Here is a 19,579-nt window from a genome sequence, read left to right as displayed (position 1 = left end):
AATTTTTATTCTGAAAACTTAGGTTTTATCATGAATGACAGCATTAATGTTATATTAATGGAGCTTTCTGTATTTAAAGCAGGAAAGGACTAAGATTTCTTATTATGTCTAATATGTTCAGAGACATCAAAAGTAACACCAGAGGCCTTCTCATAAACATGTTTGTCTCCATCGTATTTGAATCTCATTTTGATATGAGCTCTGTTGGAAGTGTTTTGGCAGCTAAATCTCGTAGAAGGCACATCATGGAGCTATGGCAATCCTCGATTCCAGTGAAGGCGAAGAGAGAAGTTCTTGTCCCTGAAAATGGGCAAGGCTTCTCCAGATGCCAGCTCATACTATGGAATAGAGAGTGGGAGTCAGGATCTGGAGATCCTACTCCCTCTGAAAGAGCCTGTCCACCACATAGTGGGGACAGAAAGATGTACTTCAGTCTCTTAGTGTGATAGAACACCAAAGTTCCTGCCTTATGCTGTATCTAGAGATGAGGCATAGGAGCTATGGAGAGCTGGGGAGCTGGGCATTTGGAACCCTTGGTAACAGAGTTCTAACAAAAACAGGGCCTGGCCTGTTTCACCCTGTCTTTTGTACAAATGTACCTCTCAGCTTTCCATATACATGTCCTTTCTCACAGAAATATTCTGGATGACTGTACTCTGAGGTCAACTAAGCTTTCTGTATGGTTTTCTGAGAGATGACACTTGGAGTGTATCTGTTACAAGATACGTGTGGAGTGACTTAAATTATTGAGGAATAATCAGAAAGATAGTTCAGGCCTCAGATGTTCACAAAGAAAAGTAAGAATTTGAGTATTTTGTAAAACGTGTTATTAGGAAGCCTGCATCTTGGGGAAGTATTTTCTTTATTATCTCAATTGAAACACTAACTTTACGCACTGTTACAGATGTATAGTGAATTTCAAGTTAGTGAAAGTAAGAATATCTATTTTACAGCACCTAGTTTGCTTGCTTACTGCTTTTTTTATAGGATGTACCCCAAATCTGGGGGGAAGTGTGCACAAAACTGGCATACTTCTGAAAACTTGAGAGATTTTAAAAAGTTGATAGAGTTTAGTTCATTCACAGCTTTTCAGTTGTCTGGTATTGTTCCAGTGTTTCCCATTCTATCTACCTCTTATTTTGTATAGTAAATGGTCAGGTCCAGGACTATGCTTTATATGATTTTTACGCTATTGAATACAGTGAAGTCTGTGTTTGTGATTACAGATCAATTCTCATTATTGTGATAATACCCACAATACAGAAATCAAATAGTGGTAATCAATTACTAAACACTGTCAAGATCCATTAGTATAGCAAATGCCTGTTTGCTAACAGTTGATGAAGTCTGCAGCACTCTGAAATTTTATCTTGGACTTTTGATGAACGCAGGTACTTAACTACCATTTCCCTGATATTACTATTTAGTTACTATGAACATCATTTGAGTTTTATAATATTTCTGCTTGGTGCTGTTGACCAAGGAACAAGATATATCTGCCTGAGAGGGTTGTGTGTTAACATAGTAATGATAGTTTTACATGTTGTAAAAATTACTTCCTGTAGAATTGCATTTACTTTCTTTGTTCGCACTCAAAATTACAACTATTTCTTAAAACTTTCTGCTGCAGCGTTTTACCAATGAGGATCATTTGGCTGTCCATAAACATAAACATGAGATGACACTGAAATTTGGTCCGGCTCGTAATGACAGTGTCATTGTGGCTGGTTAGTATATACTTTTATAACTAGTTTATTCACTTTTCTGCTGGAATGGGCATATGGTTTATGTATTTTCTGAACATAATGCATAGACGTGAGAAGAGAATATGAAACATTTTCTTCGCCATAGTTGTCTGCAATGTGTGCTTAGGGAATATTTTCTTACATGATTAGCTTTTGTCAGAATTTGAAGCCAGTATTATTCTCTATAAGTAACTTTTATTTGGATCTGATATATAATTAAATATTTTTCAGTTATCAATATTTTAATAATTGACTAAATTATGTAATAAGCATTCAGTAAGAACACAACTAAAGCTATGCCTAACCGGATCTGTAACCAGATTAAACTGTATTTTAAACTTTAATTGTTCTTTGATATTGCTTGTATCTTAAATTTTAAAATATGTAGTGTTTTTTACATACTATGGTGACATTAGAAGAATGAATCGGTATCTATTATTCTTTAAATGGGATAGCGGAAGAAAGGAAATTTTTTTTGTTTAATTTTAGCTTAAATTCAAAATACTTTTACTGTATTTCCACCTCTGAATTCATGGTATACCCTTGGTCAATTGTAACTAACTTTTTTTGTTTGTCCATGATCAGAAGTAATCACCAATGGATAATTGATTGCATGATAAATTTTAAAGGTCTGGAATGAAGACAGCATATGCTAATTATTTTAAAGTTGTAATTGGACTGTTTTTTTCAGTGGTGGAGCAGTCTAAATGAACTTCACAAAGGTTTTTGGACATTTTCTGAACTTTTTTTTTCTTACAAGCAGCTAATTTGTTAGTATGAGCAGACCAAAAAATTTGTCACTTTTAAACCAGCAGTTGTACATTTTAAAATTCCAAACATGATCCTCGGCAATTATACCGTAAGAAAGGGGACCTGTCAAATAATCAAGTGTTTTAAGAATGAAGCCATGGCAGCGTCTGTCTCTTGGCAGCCACGTTCCAGTGTATGAACTGTTACTCGTAAATGCCAGCTTACATTAGTAAGGTGCATGTAATAGCATTTTACAGTATTTTAAATGCAGGTAGCTTGGTGGCAAATGTGGCTGATTTTGACCTGGTAATATTAGTGAAATAAGGGGAATTTACAGAGTACCAAAAACTTTATTTTTTTGAAACTGCTTCATGCAGTAGTCACCCAGATACTGGAAGTGTTAGGATTCCAGCGTGACTCTCTACAGGATCATAGGAGTCAATACGATCTTGTGTACAATATCACATTTTACTTCCTTCTAGAATTCCACGCACTTTAAAGTAGTTACTACTGTTTTCACAGTATGATAAGAAACAAGTCGTCTGTGAACTGTGCACTTTTGGGTTTTGTTTGGGTTTGTTTTTTTTTTATTAAAGCCTTCATGTAGGCCTTATTTTTATATGCAAATAAAGCCTGCTTGCTCGCTGAAGTGATCTACTATGCTAGACTAGGCAGTTGAGAATAACTTCCTCTGGTTTCTGGACACAGACAGAAGAAATGCTTTGATACCCTCCCAAAACTATAAGGGGCTTACTGGTTTGCACACATCAGTTGTTTGTCTCCAGCAGGTGGAGTATGCCTGCTGGTTGGCCTCCCTGCAAGGCAGAAAGGAGCCTACTTGCAAGGCGTGAGAGTGCTTAACCACACCATCTCTTTCCGTTTGCTTTTTTTCTGAAAAATATTTACGATAACTAAGTTCATAAATGGTATTTTAAAAATAAAATTGTGGGGGTTTTGTGCGCTTCATTTCAGATCAGACGCCAACACCAACTCGATTCTTGAAGAACTGTGAAGAAGTGGGCTTATTCAATGAATTAGCAAGTCCTTTTGAAAATGAGTTTAAAAAAGCTTCTGAAGATGACATTAAGAAAGTAAGTTCAAAAACTTTTGCTCCTCAGCGCTTCTATTTTTTTCGTATTGGAAATTCCATTAAAAAGCCCAAACTTTGGATTTATATGTTGTCTTCTAAACTGTACCAATGATCATTTGCCAGCTGCTTATATATGTTGTATGGAGAGAATACAAATCTAAGATTACTATTCTGAAGTTAGTTTTTGTATCGTTAGCATGGACAATGGGACACATTGACTTTGTCTTAATTCTTTAAATATCTAGTCTATGTCTGTTGAAGTTAATCCTTAGTTTTGACTGCAATTTCATTAGGCCTTGAATAAGCAAAATATAAGTCTGAAAAGTAAAAGAGTTTTTGCAGAAAGAAAAACATTTGCAAGAAACCCATGTGAAAAGTATAGTGTGTGAACACTGGTTATTTTGATTAACTTTAAAATACAGATGTTCTAAGAATCTATAGTCATGATAATGAGAGTTAAATACTGACTAAATGTAAAGAACGGTCAGTCATTTGGTTAGAATTATATTCACTGTGTGTTAAAATCACTTTTGCCTAGAAAATGTTGATCACAACCTAAACATCTACTTTTTTTTTTAATGTACAGATTGAAATATAAGAAAAGTTTGGCCCATGTCTGTTTAGCAGCTTCATGTTTTTATGAGGAACTTCCCATACATTTAAGTGTGGTATCTTCTATTTATTTTAGTTCTTCCCAGTCATAACTGGTTAGGGCCCCAAACATTTAAACACTTCTGCAAATGAAAAAATTTGTTCAATCTCTTCTTTGAATAATTTTACTTTTGGTTGATTATCTGGTTGACTTCCACAGGCAGTGATAAAAAGTATATTTTTATACTCATGTATACAAATTTTGCAGAATCAGTATCTGCATTTTCTTTGTTTCAGGAAAGATTTTAATAGGTACTTCAGAGTAGGATGGATTATTAACCATTCCTGACAAAGCCTCACTCTTGCTTTGTTACCACAACTATACAAATCATGATTCTTTTTTTAATTGGTGTATGCTAATTGTTCTTAAAACTCTACATATGGTAATATCGATTCCAGATTTATTAATACTGTATTTTCTGGGTAATTCACCACTGTCTTGGAGGAGGTCATAGGTATTGCAAAATATTTAAACATTTTAACAATTTCTTTAATTGATATTAATTTTCCAAGCTGCCTTTGGTGTTATGAGAAGAAAGACAGTCCTGCCATATCTCTGGTTGATTAATATACATAAGCCATGGCAAGGGGTGGAAAAATGTACCATAATAGCACTCTTTCTAGGGGGTTGATATTTTTTTTTTCTTTAGTATTTCATATTCAGATGTGGTATGAAAGGAGATTCCACTTCTGACAGTCATCCCTGCCCATTAGTAATATATTCTGTAGGAAAACTAGGAATTGAATTGAAAAAAAGCATCTGGAAGAATGTAAATAGAAGATGAGCTTTTGGGGGAAGTTTCTTCCAAAAGTATTTGGATAGCAGACTAGACAGCCTATACTCATGGGCTTTCAAATCTATAGTATTGCTTTACGTATTTTAGTAACTTAATTTCTTTGTGGCATTTCAGATGTTCTGGTGGATTTTAATCTGTGTAGTAATTTAAACTTGCTTTTTCAATAATTATTTGCTGCAGTAAGTTTGAAATGAATTGTCCATAGTGGCTTTCTTAAGTTGGAAATGTAGTTAGGGTTTTGGGCTTTGTGGCATGTGATACTCTATTTTGGAGAAGGCTAATACTTCTTTAAACTGTAATTTTTAAGTGTAGCACAGTCCTTCCTCAGCTATAATTTTCCTGTGACTCCTGGGAAGGGAAAACTTTTAAGAGTGTTTTTAATTCTCAAGAAGAAAATATTTAGTCTTGGTGTTAAAGTGTTACTGAAGATTGGTGTTTGTGCAGATGCTGGAAAAACAGCCTTGACTGGTAACGCATCTGCATCAAGCTCTTCCAAACATCAGCACCTCTCTGTTGTTACAAGGCTGATACTACTCTGTAGTTGTTTACATTTTCTTGCATATTTTAATTTTTTATAATTAAGAGTAATTTTGTTTTACACTGTTGCTCTCAGATGCCTCTAGATCTGTCTCCTCTTGCAACACCAATTATAAGAAATAAAATTGAAGAACCTTCTGTTGTAGAGACAACTCATCAAGATAGTCCTTTACCTCATCCAGAGTCTACTACCAATGATGAAAAGGTCAGAACCTTTTTTTTTTTTTTCTTTTTTTGGAATTTGTTTTTCAAGTCTTCTGATGATCTGTAGGATTCTTGTACATGATGATAGCCACACTACTTAGCTAGTTGAAAGGCAAAGAATTTTCATTTGCCATTCCTTTATATGCCATATAAAGTATATGGTTATATACTTTGTTTGTTCAGTTCTTTAGTTAGCTTTGCTCTCCGCAACTGCTTCTTTGCCTCACACTGCCTATCCCATAAAGGCAGAAAGGAAATCAAATTTAATATTTCTGCTATGTTAGAAAAGGCTTTTTATTCTGTTCTACGCATCATCATTCATAAAAAAGTAAACAAAGTTCGGTTTCTCTGATTTTTATTTTTTTTAAATAGTGTCAACAGTTTGCAACATATGTTTATCCCGTGTTTTACCATGAATTGTTTCGTAGAACAGTAGGGGATGGTCATACAAAAATGTACAGGGATGAATGGGCTGTCTTTCAAAGCTAAGCATCAGATAATTTTGTTCCAATTTTTTTTCTCTTTAAGCTATAGGAGTGTTTAAAAGTGGTGATCTGGCATTTGCTTGTTTAGTGTTTACTCATAGAAGGCTGAGGTATTGTCGTCACTAGAAGATGTCGCAGTCAAATCAGTGTTGGAACTGTTGCTCTGAAGAAGAAATAAATGGTTCAACAGTAATGATAACTTCCAATATGTGACTTGCAGTGTTTTCATCACGTGGAGGTCTCCTGAACACAAATCAAAGCAAAATCACTGAAATGAATTAATTATTTCTATTCCTACTTCAACAGATAAAAATATTAGGAGCAGAACATAATAAAGCAATATGGTTTCTCTCGTCAGTGTTTTTTCTATGTGCATCTTCAGTGGGCAGTCTGCATTTGAGGGACTTAGCTACCTTATTCCCAAAAATCAGCGGGACTTTTTAGGATCACAGGGTAATTCAGGCTGGAAGGGACCACAGGACTTCCTGGACCAACTTCCTTCTCGAAGCAGGGGTTAGCTGTGAGATCAGACCAAGTTACTCGAGGCTCTATGCAATCTGGTCTTGCAACCTCTGAGGAGGGAGGCTGCACAACCTCTCAGTGCGACCTGTTGCCATGCCGGGCTGTACTTGTGGTGAAAGTGGATCAGTCTGAACCTCTCTGGTTTCAACTTGCACGCCTTCTCTTATCCTGAGAACAAGCACCAGTGTGAGAAGAGCCTTAAGTGTGTGACGGAAATTTAAGAGTTTCAGTTCAGATTTGTCTTTACAAAGGTTTACTGAGTTTTATTAGTTAGCAAGGATGCGTAATGGTAGGTAAATAAAGGCAATTGTGTAGTCTCAAAAATAGTACAAGTAGTTTAAAGGAATACATGTAAAGAGCTGCTTAGATTAAGCAATTCATAGTCCAAATCATAAGTCTTTTTTATTTAATTTCTTCTTTATTTCAGAGGTTAGTTTGTGTTTTTTGCTGCAAATACTTACTCTAAGTACTCTAATTTTGGCAGGAGATAATATTAGTATCTTTATACAGTAGCGGTTCAGTATCTCATTAGCATCATTACAAGTGAAAATTATATTAATGCTTGGCAGTACTCATAAACTTGTCTCATTCATGATGTAATTTCAGTGTTGTCACTGTAACAGTGCTGAAGTGAAAAGCTGCTGCTGCTCAATGCTATTCTGATGTCTGATTGTAGAGACAAGCTGAGGAAGGATGAGGGTGCTGCTTGGAGTGTGCTGCTGCTGAATGTGGCCTGCAGAAGTTGAGAAATGTGAGCAGAGTGTTGCTGTTTTCTCAGTTAGTTTTATATTCTTCTATAAATATATTGAAGGAGGGAAAGTTGTTTTTTTTTCAGGGCATGGCTGGTTTTAAAATACATATGCCACTGTAACCATATCATTGACTGAGTATATTTTAGTAGCCTTAAATGATTACAGCCTGTTAATGTATGTGCAAGACAGTTCTAATTTTCCTTGTAGTTGTCAAAGGAATTTCTTAGGGACTTTTTAAAAATTATGCTTAATTCTTTTTGTAGTTTTCTGAGAGTTCCCCAAGTTCTATTAGGCTTCAATAAGAGTTGATATTCTGCTTTCAATAGACCAAGATATCATTAGAAGTATATAAAGCCTTTTAGCCTTAAAGTAATAAGCACATGAAACCTAACTGATTCTTTGAGAGCTTTCAAACTCATTACAGTTGCTTATTAACAGTACTTTAAAGGGTGACCCTCAATAGTTTCACAAGTTGCTTAGTTGTTGTCAGATAGTTAATTGTCTAGCTTAGTTATTTTTAAACCAATTGTTTTCTTAGAGTAAGAAATCAAGTGTTAACTTCCAGCAATCTGCCTGTCTGTGTAAAGAATTCTGTGTATTCGTTGACAGCATTAGGAAGTTATTGCAGATATTTTGTTTTAGATACAAAATACTTGCAAATATGCATCTCTGAAAACACTTCTTAAATAAAGTAACTATCGTCTTCTGTAAAATATTTTCCAATTCAGTGGGTTTTAGTTTCAAGAATAAAAGAGTTGGAGAGGTCCTTTCAATATCAATGTCTCTAATATCTTTGAATAGGCTTAAACTTCTTTCTGGTAAAGATAAGATCGCTTTGGCTTAATCTCACAATTGCCAATTCATTTCTATTTTTCTTGTTCTTTCGTAAAATATATTTACAAACTTTTATTTCAGACAAAATTTATACTTAATTAGTGCAATGCTTTGATGACCAATTAGTATCTTCTATCAGTCTGGTGTGCCTATGGTTTTGTTTTTATATGCTAATAAAATGTCAGTTTCCTTTAGATCCAAACCTCTTAAATCTGCAGCTTGTGTTATAGCCACATTGTTGCAGTAACTAGCACATGCATGTGTTTTTCAGAGTGTAGCATAGAGCAAGTTAGTGTAGGAAGTAAAGAGGAAGTTGAAAATACTTAGTTTTCAACTGTATAGCACACTCACCACTAAATTTGTTACTCCAGCACAAATGCTGTCTTTAATAACACACAGAAATAAATAATTGTGTGCATGTGAGGTTTCTGCTTTCAGAATTTTGTAGATTTGCTTCAGAATTTTATAGATTAATCTTCTGACCATTGCTGAAATCTGGTTTCCATAGAGCACTTAGTGTACAAGTTGCAAATTTCCTTTTTCCTAGTAGGGGATCAAGCCAGGGAGAGACCCAGTTTTACAGTCAGTATTAGAACACCTGTTAATTAAGGTATTGTTACTAATATCCAGTAAGTATTCAGAGTGCCGTAACTTGCTCGCTCATAACATGGTTACCTGTTTGCAGCAACAGTTGGGAGGTCATTCCCCGCTGCTTGCTCAGAGGTGGAAGGTTGTACTGACGTGCCAGTGACTTCTAGGCAGGTGTTCAGAAGGTGTTCAAGGTCAGGTTGGATGGGGCTCTGAGCAAGCTGACCTAGTGAAACAGATGTCAGTGCCTGAGTTGGACTAGGTGGTCTTTAAAGGTTGCTTCCAACTCCAGTTGTTCTATCAAAGCCCTTCAAGGGGTCCATTCTTGCATCGAGTGTGCATATAATCCTGTAGTCTTTGTTCACATGTAGCAGCCACTGTGGTTTTGGATGTTCTCTGAATGGTACGGCATGTTCATGGTAGCATGCAGATTCAGCTGGTGTTCTGAGTTCATGAATTGTTGCAAATTCAACAGGGCCAGTTTTCTCACACAGCCTGTCGGCACTTCTCATCTTGGCCTTCTGTATTTTGGTAATTATTTCCCCGTACACACACAGGTACTTACAGAAGCCAGTGGCACAAATCCGTACAGAAGGGGCTATTGTGGCATTACGGTTGTTGAGAATGTATGAATATCTGGTTAGTTTACATTTTTATGTTAAAGCTTTATACCTGGCTCCATGGCTGCTGTTAGCTGACTTTTTTCCCCTTTTTTAGGAAAATTGTAATTACTTTGCCGTAGTTATTTATTCTGTGGTGTTCATGTATCTAAATTTATATTTATACATATACTTTTTTATATATGTGGTTGCTATGTACGAAGATATTCCAGGTGAAAGGAAGAACAAGAAAAAGAGGTCTTACAACTCTGTTGGGTGTTAGGGGCAAGCATGTGTGTTCCTGGGTCAGATCCCTACAGTGGGAATGGACTTTCTAGTGGCTTCTTGCTCACAGTAATGAGACCCATCTGCAAACGTCAGGCAGGAAAGGGTGAAGCTGAAACCAGTGAAGAATGATACAATATTAGTTTCTGAATTGACCATTGCAAAAAGATAATCAGGGCAAGTATTCTCCCGTTATTCCTTCCTCTAATTTCCCACAGTCAAGGAGTTCCGTTTCCTTTGTGTTTTCCCTGTGGCTCTTCTCACTGGATAAGATCTGTATAGCTGTTATACCAAATTCCTTATTTGCAAAGGAGTGTTTAATCCTGTCCTAAGAATATGCATTAGTCAGCCCTTCACAATTTTTTTTTCCTGTTTCTGCAATTCCATACTGGATGTTTTCTTCTTTTTACTGAATGCTCATCTGTAATTCTAGGTACTGTGTTCAAATGTTATAACATTTATAAATACACCAGATTGATACTAAAGAAAAAATTATCGTTTTCCTCAATGTAGCTCCCTGTTATTCTCCAAAAACTCTCATTCACTGTAAATAGCCTTTTAGGTCCCTTGGGGAAAAGCCTGAATGAACTAATGAACCCTGATGACAAATCTAGCCTCTGAGCTTTTGAAGGGAGAAAATTTCATCATCGGAAGTCCTTTCTTTTTTAAAGCCCACAGTTTGCTAGCCCACTTACAGTTCTATGAAGTGCTCAGAGGAGCACACACATTTTGCAATGGATGTATAAAAAGAAAAACAATCTGTGAGGCAGGTAGAACCTTACTACTTAAAGTTTTGTGGATAAATTTTGAAAACTTAAGTTTAATTCAGAGCAAATGGTAATCAGTGTAGCCTGTATGACACAGGTATGAGACGTTCTCTTTGAATTACAGTTTTAACAGTGGAGCAACTAAAGTCTGCTGGTCTTAAGAGTGTAGTTTTATGTGCCATTGATTGCAGTACCTAGTGTCAAAAGAATAAATAACTTGAAAAAATCCTGTCTGAAGGTAAATCTGAAGTCTGACAATATCAAGGCTTTCCTGGGAAGGCAGGCATTGGTTACAGTAAGGCATTTCTAGGTTTTCAGAAACAGCAAATGCAGGTACTACATTCTAATTGATAATGTACTTTGCCTGATTGCTAAGCTAAGAATTATAGTCAATTCTGTTCACTATTTACTTGCAACTAATGAAATTTAATTTGTTGTGCATCAGGATATGCATACATTTTGCAAAGCTATGAATGTAACACTGCCAAGTATTTTTAACTTCATAGCATTCTAGTTAAGAGAAGTATATGGGTAAGGAATAAAGCCCTAAAAAAGACAGGTCTTTTTTTTTTCCTGTTTACTGAACCATAAAACTGTTCTGTTTCTCTTGTTTAAATCCGGAATGGTGGACTGAAACTGAAATGTACCTAAGGATGCTATAAAATGTTTTCCTTACTCAGAGTGTGGCTAGACATGATGGTGCTGGTAGCACCATGGGTTTCTTGGCAAAAAAAAATCAATACCTGATCAAAACTTAATTATAAGTTATAGTAGCTTAGCATAAATCGAGCCAGGGTTTGTCATAAAACTAAAATCACTGTCATTGGAACAATTTCGCTTTGGTTTAAAGTATTCATCCAAAGGGAGGTTTTTTTGAATGTTTTTAATTGTATAACTGATTCTACTTGCATAATATTACAGAAATTCTGATTTGTTCCATCAGACTGTGTTCATTTAACAGTCAGAATTAATGGTCTATAATTGTGTTTTACAAACTGATTAATCTTTGGTTTTCCTCAGGAAGTGTCACTGCAGCAGACGGCACAGCCTACGTCAACAATAGTTCGCCCAGCATCGCTACAGGTTCCTAATGTACTGCTTACAAGTTCTGACTCAAGTGTTATTATTCAGCAGGCAATACCGTCACCAACGTCTAGTACTGTTATTACCCAGGCTCCATCCTCTAACAGACCAATAGTGTAAGTTACGTAAGTCTTAGTAAAATGTTTTCTTAGAGAATTTGAAAATACTTTCTTGTTTACTTTCAGTTACTGTTTCTGCAGTTAATGTTCAAATTTGAGATGCTTTGGTGTAATGTGGTGCTTTACTACATGTGAAACATACAACTTTCACTACGTGTGAAATATAATTCCATGTTCTCCACATCACTAAGTTCATATTTTTGATCTTCAAATAAATATTACATTACAAATATAAACAAACAAGCCAATTTAAAGTAATGTGTAAACTTGTTTTCTTCTCTGGATAAGTTTTCTTTTATATAGTTCATTCCTTTTTCAGTCCAGTTCCAGGTCCTTTTCCTCTGCTGTTACATCTTCCTAATGGACAAACCATGCCTGTTGCTATTCCTGCATCTATCACAAATTCTAATGTGCATGTCCCTGCTGCAGTTCCAGTAAGTAAGCATGATGCTATATTAATTTGAAAGTGGAGCAGATTTGCATAAGTGCAGCATAGAACTTAGTTTTAAGCAGCTTGATAGCTGTTTTGGCTTCAGAGGGTAGTGCTGTCATATGCTTTCTATTATGATAACATACTCAGGTTTTCTTCGTTTTTATACTTTATCTGGTCAGCTTGTTAGACCTGTCACCATGGTGCCTAGTATCCCAGGAATCCCAGGGCCTTCCTCCCCACAGCCAGTGCAGTCTGAGGCTAAATTGGTAAGTGAAAAACTCCATTATTCCTCAAGAAGAGTAACTTGAGAAATTAATGAAATCCTATTGCTTTTTAAAACAGCCTTAGTTTTCTTTTGTTAGTCTAAAATCTGCCAGTACAAATTTAATAAATACAGTAACGTAACAGCTGCATTTATTTTACAGTTATTTCAAATTCCAGCCTATGTTAGTTCTGTTGTTAATGGGTATTTTGATCTTACTTTCAGTCATTCTTTTAAATTAACTAGATTTTTAACTAAACTCCTTCCTGCTCCTCGTGTTGGAGGGTAGGAAATGTTAGTTGGAAGAAAGACAAGAGTAGTAGCATGTTAATGGTGAATCGCCTTCAGAGAAGCAGAATGTTTCCTTCTACAGGATATGACATTTCTTAAAAAAGTAGGAAAAAAAAGGGGTTTTAACAACATTTTCAGAATCTCAACTGAATAGAGTCCATTTGGCAGGAGTTTTGTAATTGGATATGTATTACTGACATAGTTAGGAAATGATTTTTTGTGGAGGTTGTTTCTGTTGTGTCAGGGCAGTTTTGGGGGTTTGGGGATTATTTGGGAAAATCATGAGTAAAACAGGCAGAAGAAAATTTAATTTGGTTTTGGTTTTTGGTTTGTGTTTGTTGGTTTTGTTTTTTTTTTAAATAGTAGTGATCCAGTTATGGTGGTAGTTTGAATTAATCAATTTCTTGAAAATTTTTCTGCAGCATTAGTAGTTGCTTTTCTGGTTTTGTTGTCATGTTTGTTTGTTCCAGCTGTTCTAAAGCAATAAAAAAATCTATTATTAACCAGCAATTAACGCATTTATGTATTTACAGGCTACCTCTGTAAACAGGATCTGTTTTGTGAAGTAGTGTTCCTCTTCTGACTCTTACTTTGTGCTAAAAAAGAATCAAGAATCCCTGCTAGATAAAGTGTATTTTTGTACATCAATATCAATAAGTGGGAGGATGCCCTTAACATCCTTTGATATCTCATTTCTCTCAACCTAAACCTGTGGGCTTTCTTCCCTTACCCTTTTTCTGTCCTCAAACCACAGTATGAAAAACATTGAGTCTAGGAATATTAATTGTTCTGCTGTCCGGAGCAATGGGATTCCAGTATAGTGGGCACACTAGAGCATGTTCACCAAATACTGAAGCTGTTGTGGAGAGCTGGTCACCAGTGCCCTGAATTTTCCTGATGCTGTCAGGTCTTCCTTCATTTTCCTATTCTGTTGAACGTGATAGTGTAGAGAGGGACAGAAAGGAAGGAAGTCTCTTTATGTGCATCCTTGTCCCCTGAGGAATGGGAAAAGGAGTCTTTTAATACCTCAAGAAATACTTAAACTAGCTCTGATGAGATGAATTTGTCTTAAATTCAGGAGAGGAGAATGTGAGAAAGTGAGAACAAGAACTGTTTTCTTGGAAATTGCACATTCCCTAGAGTCGCGAGACTCACGCACTAAATTCTGCTTTGTGAAATCCAGGAGGAATGGGTTTCAAATAATTTTTTAGATGGGCAAGAAATGAGGTTTTTAAGCATATTACTGAGTGATTTTTCTCTTACAAAGCTTTAAAGGGAGGAAGGAAATACATATGTGTGGTGAAGACTTTGATCTCATGTTGGAAGAAGCAATCACTCAGATGCAAAGAAAAACAAAGATCATTAGATTTAAAATTTAACAGTCTCATTAGTCTTCTCGTTAAAATTTAACTAATATATGCACTTCAGTGATTGCTTATCTTTTTTTTTGAGACTGTAAAAAGGATATTTGCAGTATTTCTTCTTTCTTGTCGCTTAATAGAAAGCATGAGCAGAATATCAGAATTATGTATATTTCTTATGCTCATTTACTTTTATATAGTGCCTATTCACAAAAATAAAAAACTTGATTTCTTATCACTTCTAAAGTAAAAGCAATTTAATGAGAAACTTTATGTAGAAAAGCTTCCAACAGGAAAACTAACTCACTATGCCTTGTGATACGTTGTTGGCAGATAGTGATGGTTTATTAACTGTAAAGTTCCATTTAATTTTTAAAATTTAAGTCTTTGTGATGCCAAATCCTTTCTTTTTCATGTATGTCCTGAAAATAATTTTGCTTGCTACATACTAAATTCTGCAAAGGTATAGTAGTCAGGTTTATTTTTCACTTGTGTTCCTGGTTAAGCCAATAGAAGACTTAATATTTAGTTTTACACCTACTTGCTTGCTTTTTATTTCATTAGTAGTTCACATTTAGAGATGAAATATAAGCTATTACACTGAAATTCAGTGAGTGAACAGTGTATGTTTCATCACAGTATATGTTTCATCTGTTAACAGTATACTGCAATTTGTGGATTTATTGGTATGTTTAAATTAGCAGAATGCTAGGAACGCTTCCTGTGTCCTTTTGCCTGCCATAGCCACATTTCTCTCTCATTTTGGGAGGAGTCCTGAAGAGCAAAGGAGTCCAGGAAGGCTGGACGTTCTTCAAGAGAGACATTTTAAAGGCGCAGGAGTAGGCTGTCCTCATGTGCTGAAAGACAAGCTGTCAGGGAAGAAGACTGGCCTGGCTGAACAGAGAGCTTTGGCTGGAGCTCAGGAAGAAAATGAGAGTTTATGACCTTTGGAAGAAGGGGCAGGCAACTCGGGAGGACTACAAGGATGTTGTGAGGTTATGCAGTGAGAAAATTAGAAGGGCCAAAGCCCGACTAGAGTGTAATCTGCTACTGCCATAAAAGACAATAAAAAATGTTTCTATACATTAGCAACAAAAGGAGGGCTAAGGAGAATCTCCACCCTTTGTTGGATGCGGGGGGAAACATAGTGACTGAGGATGAGGAAAAGGCTGAGGTACTTAATGCCTTCTTTGCCTCAGTCTTTAACAGTAAAGTCAGTTGTTCTTACTATTTACTTAGGTGGAGCTGGAAGACAGGGATGGGGAGCAGAATGGAGCCCCTGTAGTCCGAGAGGAAATGGTTAGCAGTCTGCTACACCACTTAGACACACACAAGTCTATGGAGCTGGATGGGATCCACCCAAGGTTACTGAAGCAGCTGGTGGAAGTGCTCACCAAGCCACTTGCGATCTTGCCACTTTACCAGCAGCCCTGGCTAACTAGGGAGGTCCCAGTTGACTGGAAGTTAGCAAATGTGGTGCCCATCTACAAGAAGGGCCAGAAGGAGGATTTGGGAACATTGAGGAGTGGCTGAGTGAACTGGGGTTGTTTAGCCTGGAGAAGAGGAGGCTGAGGGCAGACCTTATCGCTCTCTACAGCTACCTGTAGGGAGGTCGGGGTTGGTCTCTTCTCCCAGGTAAGAAGCAATAGGACAAGATGAAATGGCCTCAAGTTGCACCAGGGAAGGTTTAGATTGGACATTAGGAAACATTTCTTCACTGAAAGGGTTGTCAAGAATTGGAACAGGCTGCTTAGGGAAGTGGTGGAGTCACTGTCCCTGGTGGTATTTGAGAGACATGCAGATGTGGCACTTAGGGACATGGTTTGGTGGTGGACTTGGCAGTGCTAGGTTAACGATTGGACTTGATGACCTTAAAGGTCGTTTGCAACCTAAGTGATTCTATGAAGTCTATCAGGCTAGTGGTATTCTAAATGTCTTTTGGACGGAAAGCTGAATGAAGGGGCGAAGCTGTAATGGTCCTGTCTCAACAATCAAGGCCCAGGAGTCAGGATTTTTATAGAATTTTGAAATTTTCTTGGCTGTTGCTTTATTTTATTTGTTATTTATTATTTGGATGATTTTTTTATTGTTCTTTATAAACAGACCTTGCAGTCTCACAAATTTTTTCATCTTACATTATAAAATGTAGAAACAGAATATATAGCAAATAGGAAACTATTCGAGCAAGTTTGGGTTTTTTTATAACATTGCAACTATTCCTCAAACAGTAGAGTAAATTTGGTAGTGTATGGGATGCAAAATTTGGGAATTTAACATGGGGTTTTTGTATCTCCGAAGTGTTTTGTCATACATGCTTTTGGCCATCATTATTTGAATTTTTCTTTTATTCAAAGACCATACTTTCCTAATATGGTATTCTGCATTTTCTACTATCATATGTATGGCAATACTATTTCAAGGTATTAATTAACAGATTACCTACTTCAGAGGTTGAATAAAATTCTTGAAGTTTGCAGTAACTTCGTCACTTTAAGATGAAATATCCCCAAACTGCTGAGTTCTTATCAGATCTAGATCTGTCCTCTGTAGAAGGCACAACTCCTTATGTTTTGGATTGAATACTTGGCACAAACCAAGGCAGGAACCAGGCATTTCCCTTCGTTTGTGCTTTGTGCCTTTCTTTACAGAGGCTATTTCTGCAGTTCATTTGTTGCATGACATTTCAAGGAACTAATGTTTTTTAGAGTTTTGTAGTAAGAAAAGCACTTTGTGCTCTGATTTCTTTTCCCTCTCTCAGTCATTCATTTCTCTCTTCTCTCTTAACTCTTTGCAAAAGGCTACTGTTGTGTAGACTTCCTTTTTTTTTTCCCAGTGAAGGGGAGAACTAATTTGATAAAAATCAAATTAGAGATTGTAGTGCCATTACTTCCTAATGCTATGGAGTTTAATTACTTAAATATGAATTTGGGGCACTCAATTTCTGTATTTTTATTAATGTGAAAACACATACTTGTATTTTGGTGAATACCTGTTGTTTCCTTATGAGAGGAATATACTAAATTTTACACAAAGCATTATCTGTTTCTTTATATAAAATTATAGATGAACTTCAGTAGAACAAATTAACATTTTGATTTCTAAAAGCTAAAGCTTGAAATAACTGGCAGAAGATGTCTGGCAATGGGCATAGGATGCCTTCCTACAACACAATTAAAATTTTTCTTCAGTTATCCTGTAAGTCTTAAAACACTTTAAAGATAAGGGAGCTAATACACTTGGCAGGGTATTTTTTCTCCCACTATGTACAGCTTTTGGAGACTTTTTTCAGTTAGTAAATGGGGTCTCTAATGACATTTGAAAGTATTTTTAGATTAGAGTGTCCAAGCTTAACACATAATAATCAGAACTGTGCACTTATTTCTATATTTGGTTAAGTTTTCAGTCTGAAGTGTCAAACTCCTTCAGCATGGTAGTTTTGGTTATTCATGTGAAGCGAGTTACTGCTGTGTCACTTCTAGAACTCTGTTCTTTCTTTGCTGAAATGGGCTTTTCTCTGGTTACCACTGAGTGAAGCAGCAGATAGAACAATGTGTACCAACTGCAAGGAATAATGACTGGGAGGAAAAAAAAGTCGTAAACCAAAAAAATGACAAATAACATAAGAGCCATGAGAGACAAAAATTTTAAAATTGGCTGTGCAGTGAGCCAAATCCTTGTGATTGGTGATATTATTGCAAGAGGCTCATGACTGAAACAGCTGAAATTTAATGGAAAAGTGTGTTAAGCACAATCTTAAGTGCTTCAGCACTGAAACATATGCAGTGCTATATGTGTTTCAGTGTTGTGGGGTAATTACATGAAATTAGATTGCATTTTAATTTTATTGTCCAATATGGAAGTTATTGTAGTGAACATAGCCATCCATTCACACCTGTGAAAGGCACTGTTGCTATAGTTTTGAACATTCTTGGATCCTTTTTCTCCTGTTGCTTGTAGAACTGAAGTGAAATATAGCTACGGGTTTTATTCATACACAAGCTGACTTTTACTGCTATTCTTTTGAAAATGTCCTTGTATCTTATACTGAGAATGACATTCAATAGGAGTGAAAATGAGTTGCAGATTTCTGTAACACGCTTAGTACATTGTCAGGTTTTCTGACGCAACTCCGTAGTTGTTGTTATGTTGTAGAAACTAACTTCCACATACTTGAGTAGAATGAAATGCCTAAGTCAGTTTTGTGGTATTTTAGAGAGGCTTAGAAGTCAATGCAATAGTTTAAAAAACAAAACAAAAATACTTAATCATTAAGATAAAGAGGCATGATTCTAAATATTACAGAATTGCTTCTGATCTTTTTGTGAGAAGATCAGTAATTGTATGCTTTCTGTATATGAAATGTGAGCCAGGAGTTACTCCTACTTGTAAAACGTACTTTTTTTGAGTGCACAGCTTGTGGATGCAAACTTGATGTTCAGACCCTTCTGCAAGGATTGCAGAAGTTTCCCAATAACTTCAAAATGGCTTTAACACTGAATGTTTTCCTCTATCTCCTCCTACCCATATAAAACATTTTGTCACAATCTGAGAAATACCTTGCACACAGTGGGCAACCAGTAGGCTTTCTGCAGGAGGTTTCTACTGAGAAGTGACAGAGGGCAGCTTGGCAAATGTTCAGAAACCGACATTAACTTGCTGGAGCCCGGCATGGGACCTTGTGTTCAGCAGAATTCTTCTGACCCGTCTCTCTGCATGCCGAGCTAATCAGCAAACACCTAATGAGCCTACTCTAAAGAAACAGACCCTTCTCACAACCTACTTCATTTTCATATGTTCTCTGGGGGTGGAGAGACAAGACTTCATAAGGACTGATGATGCTGCAAAGACCACAATAATGATAATTAACTTGCTGAATTTAGAAGATTATGCTGTTAATTAGTTGCAAAATAAAGATAAGTAATAGAGCAGCAGATGGTAGGATAACACCCAGGAGAAGGAGGGTTATTACTCTGATGAGCTTTTGTGGCAGATATGAAATATGGATCTGAGTTTTTCACAAATTGTTTCTGGAGCATATTATCTTGTTTCTGTGAGCTCTTGATGGAATGATCTAGTCCTACCAAATTTTGACAGATGCGGTGAGGATTTGTTTTCAAGGATATACATGAACAATAAAATCTTGCTAATAAAGACTTTTAAAGGTTAAACTATTTGAAAATACCAGTTTTAGTTTGCCTCTAATAACCAAATAATATCAAACAAACCTTGGTTGTCATCAGGTTTCCCCACATAATAATGCTTGTATACACTTATTCTAATATTTGTTTCAATATACTTGATTTTTGAAACTGAGATTCTCATTGTATTTGGGGTAACTATCTCCCTACCCACAGGAAGCACAATATGTATAGTATTATAATCCAGCATTACCTTCTAAAATACAAACCCATTTAAATACATGAG

General features: G+C 36.1%; 1 protein-coding gene across 2 annotated transcripts in view; it reads left to right on the top strand.

The window, feature by feature from the left end:
* The window catches only part of ATF2 (activating transcription factor 2), a 39,962-nt gene that overhangs the window by 1,405 nt on the left and 18,978 nt on the right, over positions 1-19,579 (top strand). The window contains exons 3-8 of one of the 2 annotated variants that reach the window (XM_009953755.2): positions 1,631-1,727; positions 3,468-3,586; positions 5,647-5,775; positions 11,627-11,805; positions 12,128-12,242; positions 12,421-12,507. In XM_009953755.2, coding sequence (XP_009952057.1) covers positions 1,631-1,727; positions 3,468-3,586; positions 5,647-5,775; positions 11,627-11,805; positions 12,128-12,242; positions 12,421-12,507 — 726 coding nt within the window. The remainder of the gene's footprint in view (positions 1-1,630; positions 1,728-3,467; positions 3,587-5,646; positions 5,776-11,626; positions 11,806-12,127; positions 12,243-12,420; positions 12,508-19,579) is intronic. The other variant, XM_009953757.2, reaches the window with a different exon arrangement.

This window comes from Leptosomus discolor, chromosome 5 (assembly GCF_034619465.1).
Source record: "Leptosomus discolor isolate bLepDis1 chromosome 5, bLepDis1.hap2, whole genome shotgun sequence".
Lineage (NCBI taxonomy): Eukaryota > Metazoa > Chordata > Aves > Leptosomiformes > Leptosomidae > Leptosomus > Leptosomus discolor.
Note: the sequence above shows the minus strand (reverse complement) of the source record. Positions and strands in the feature narration are given on the sequence as shown.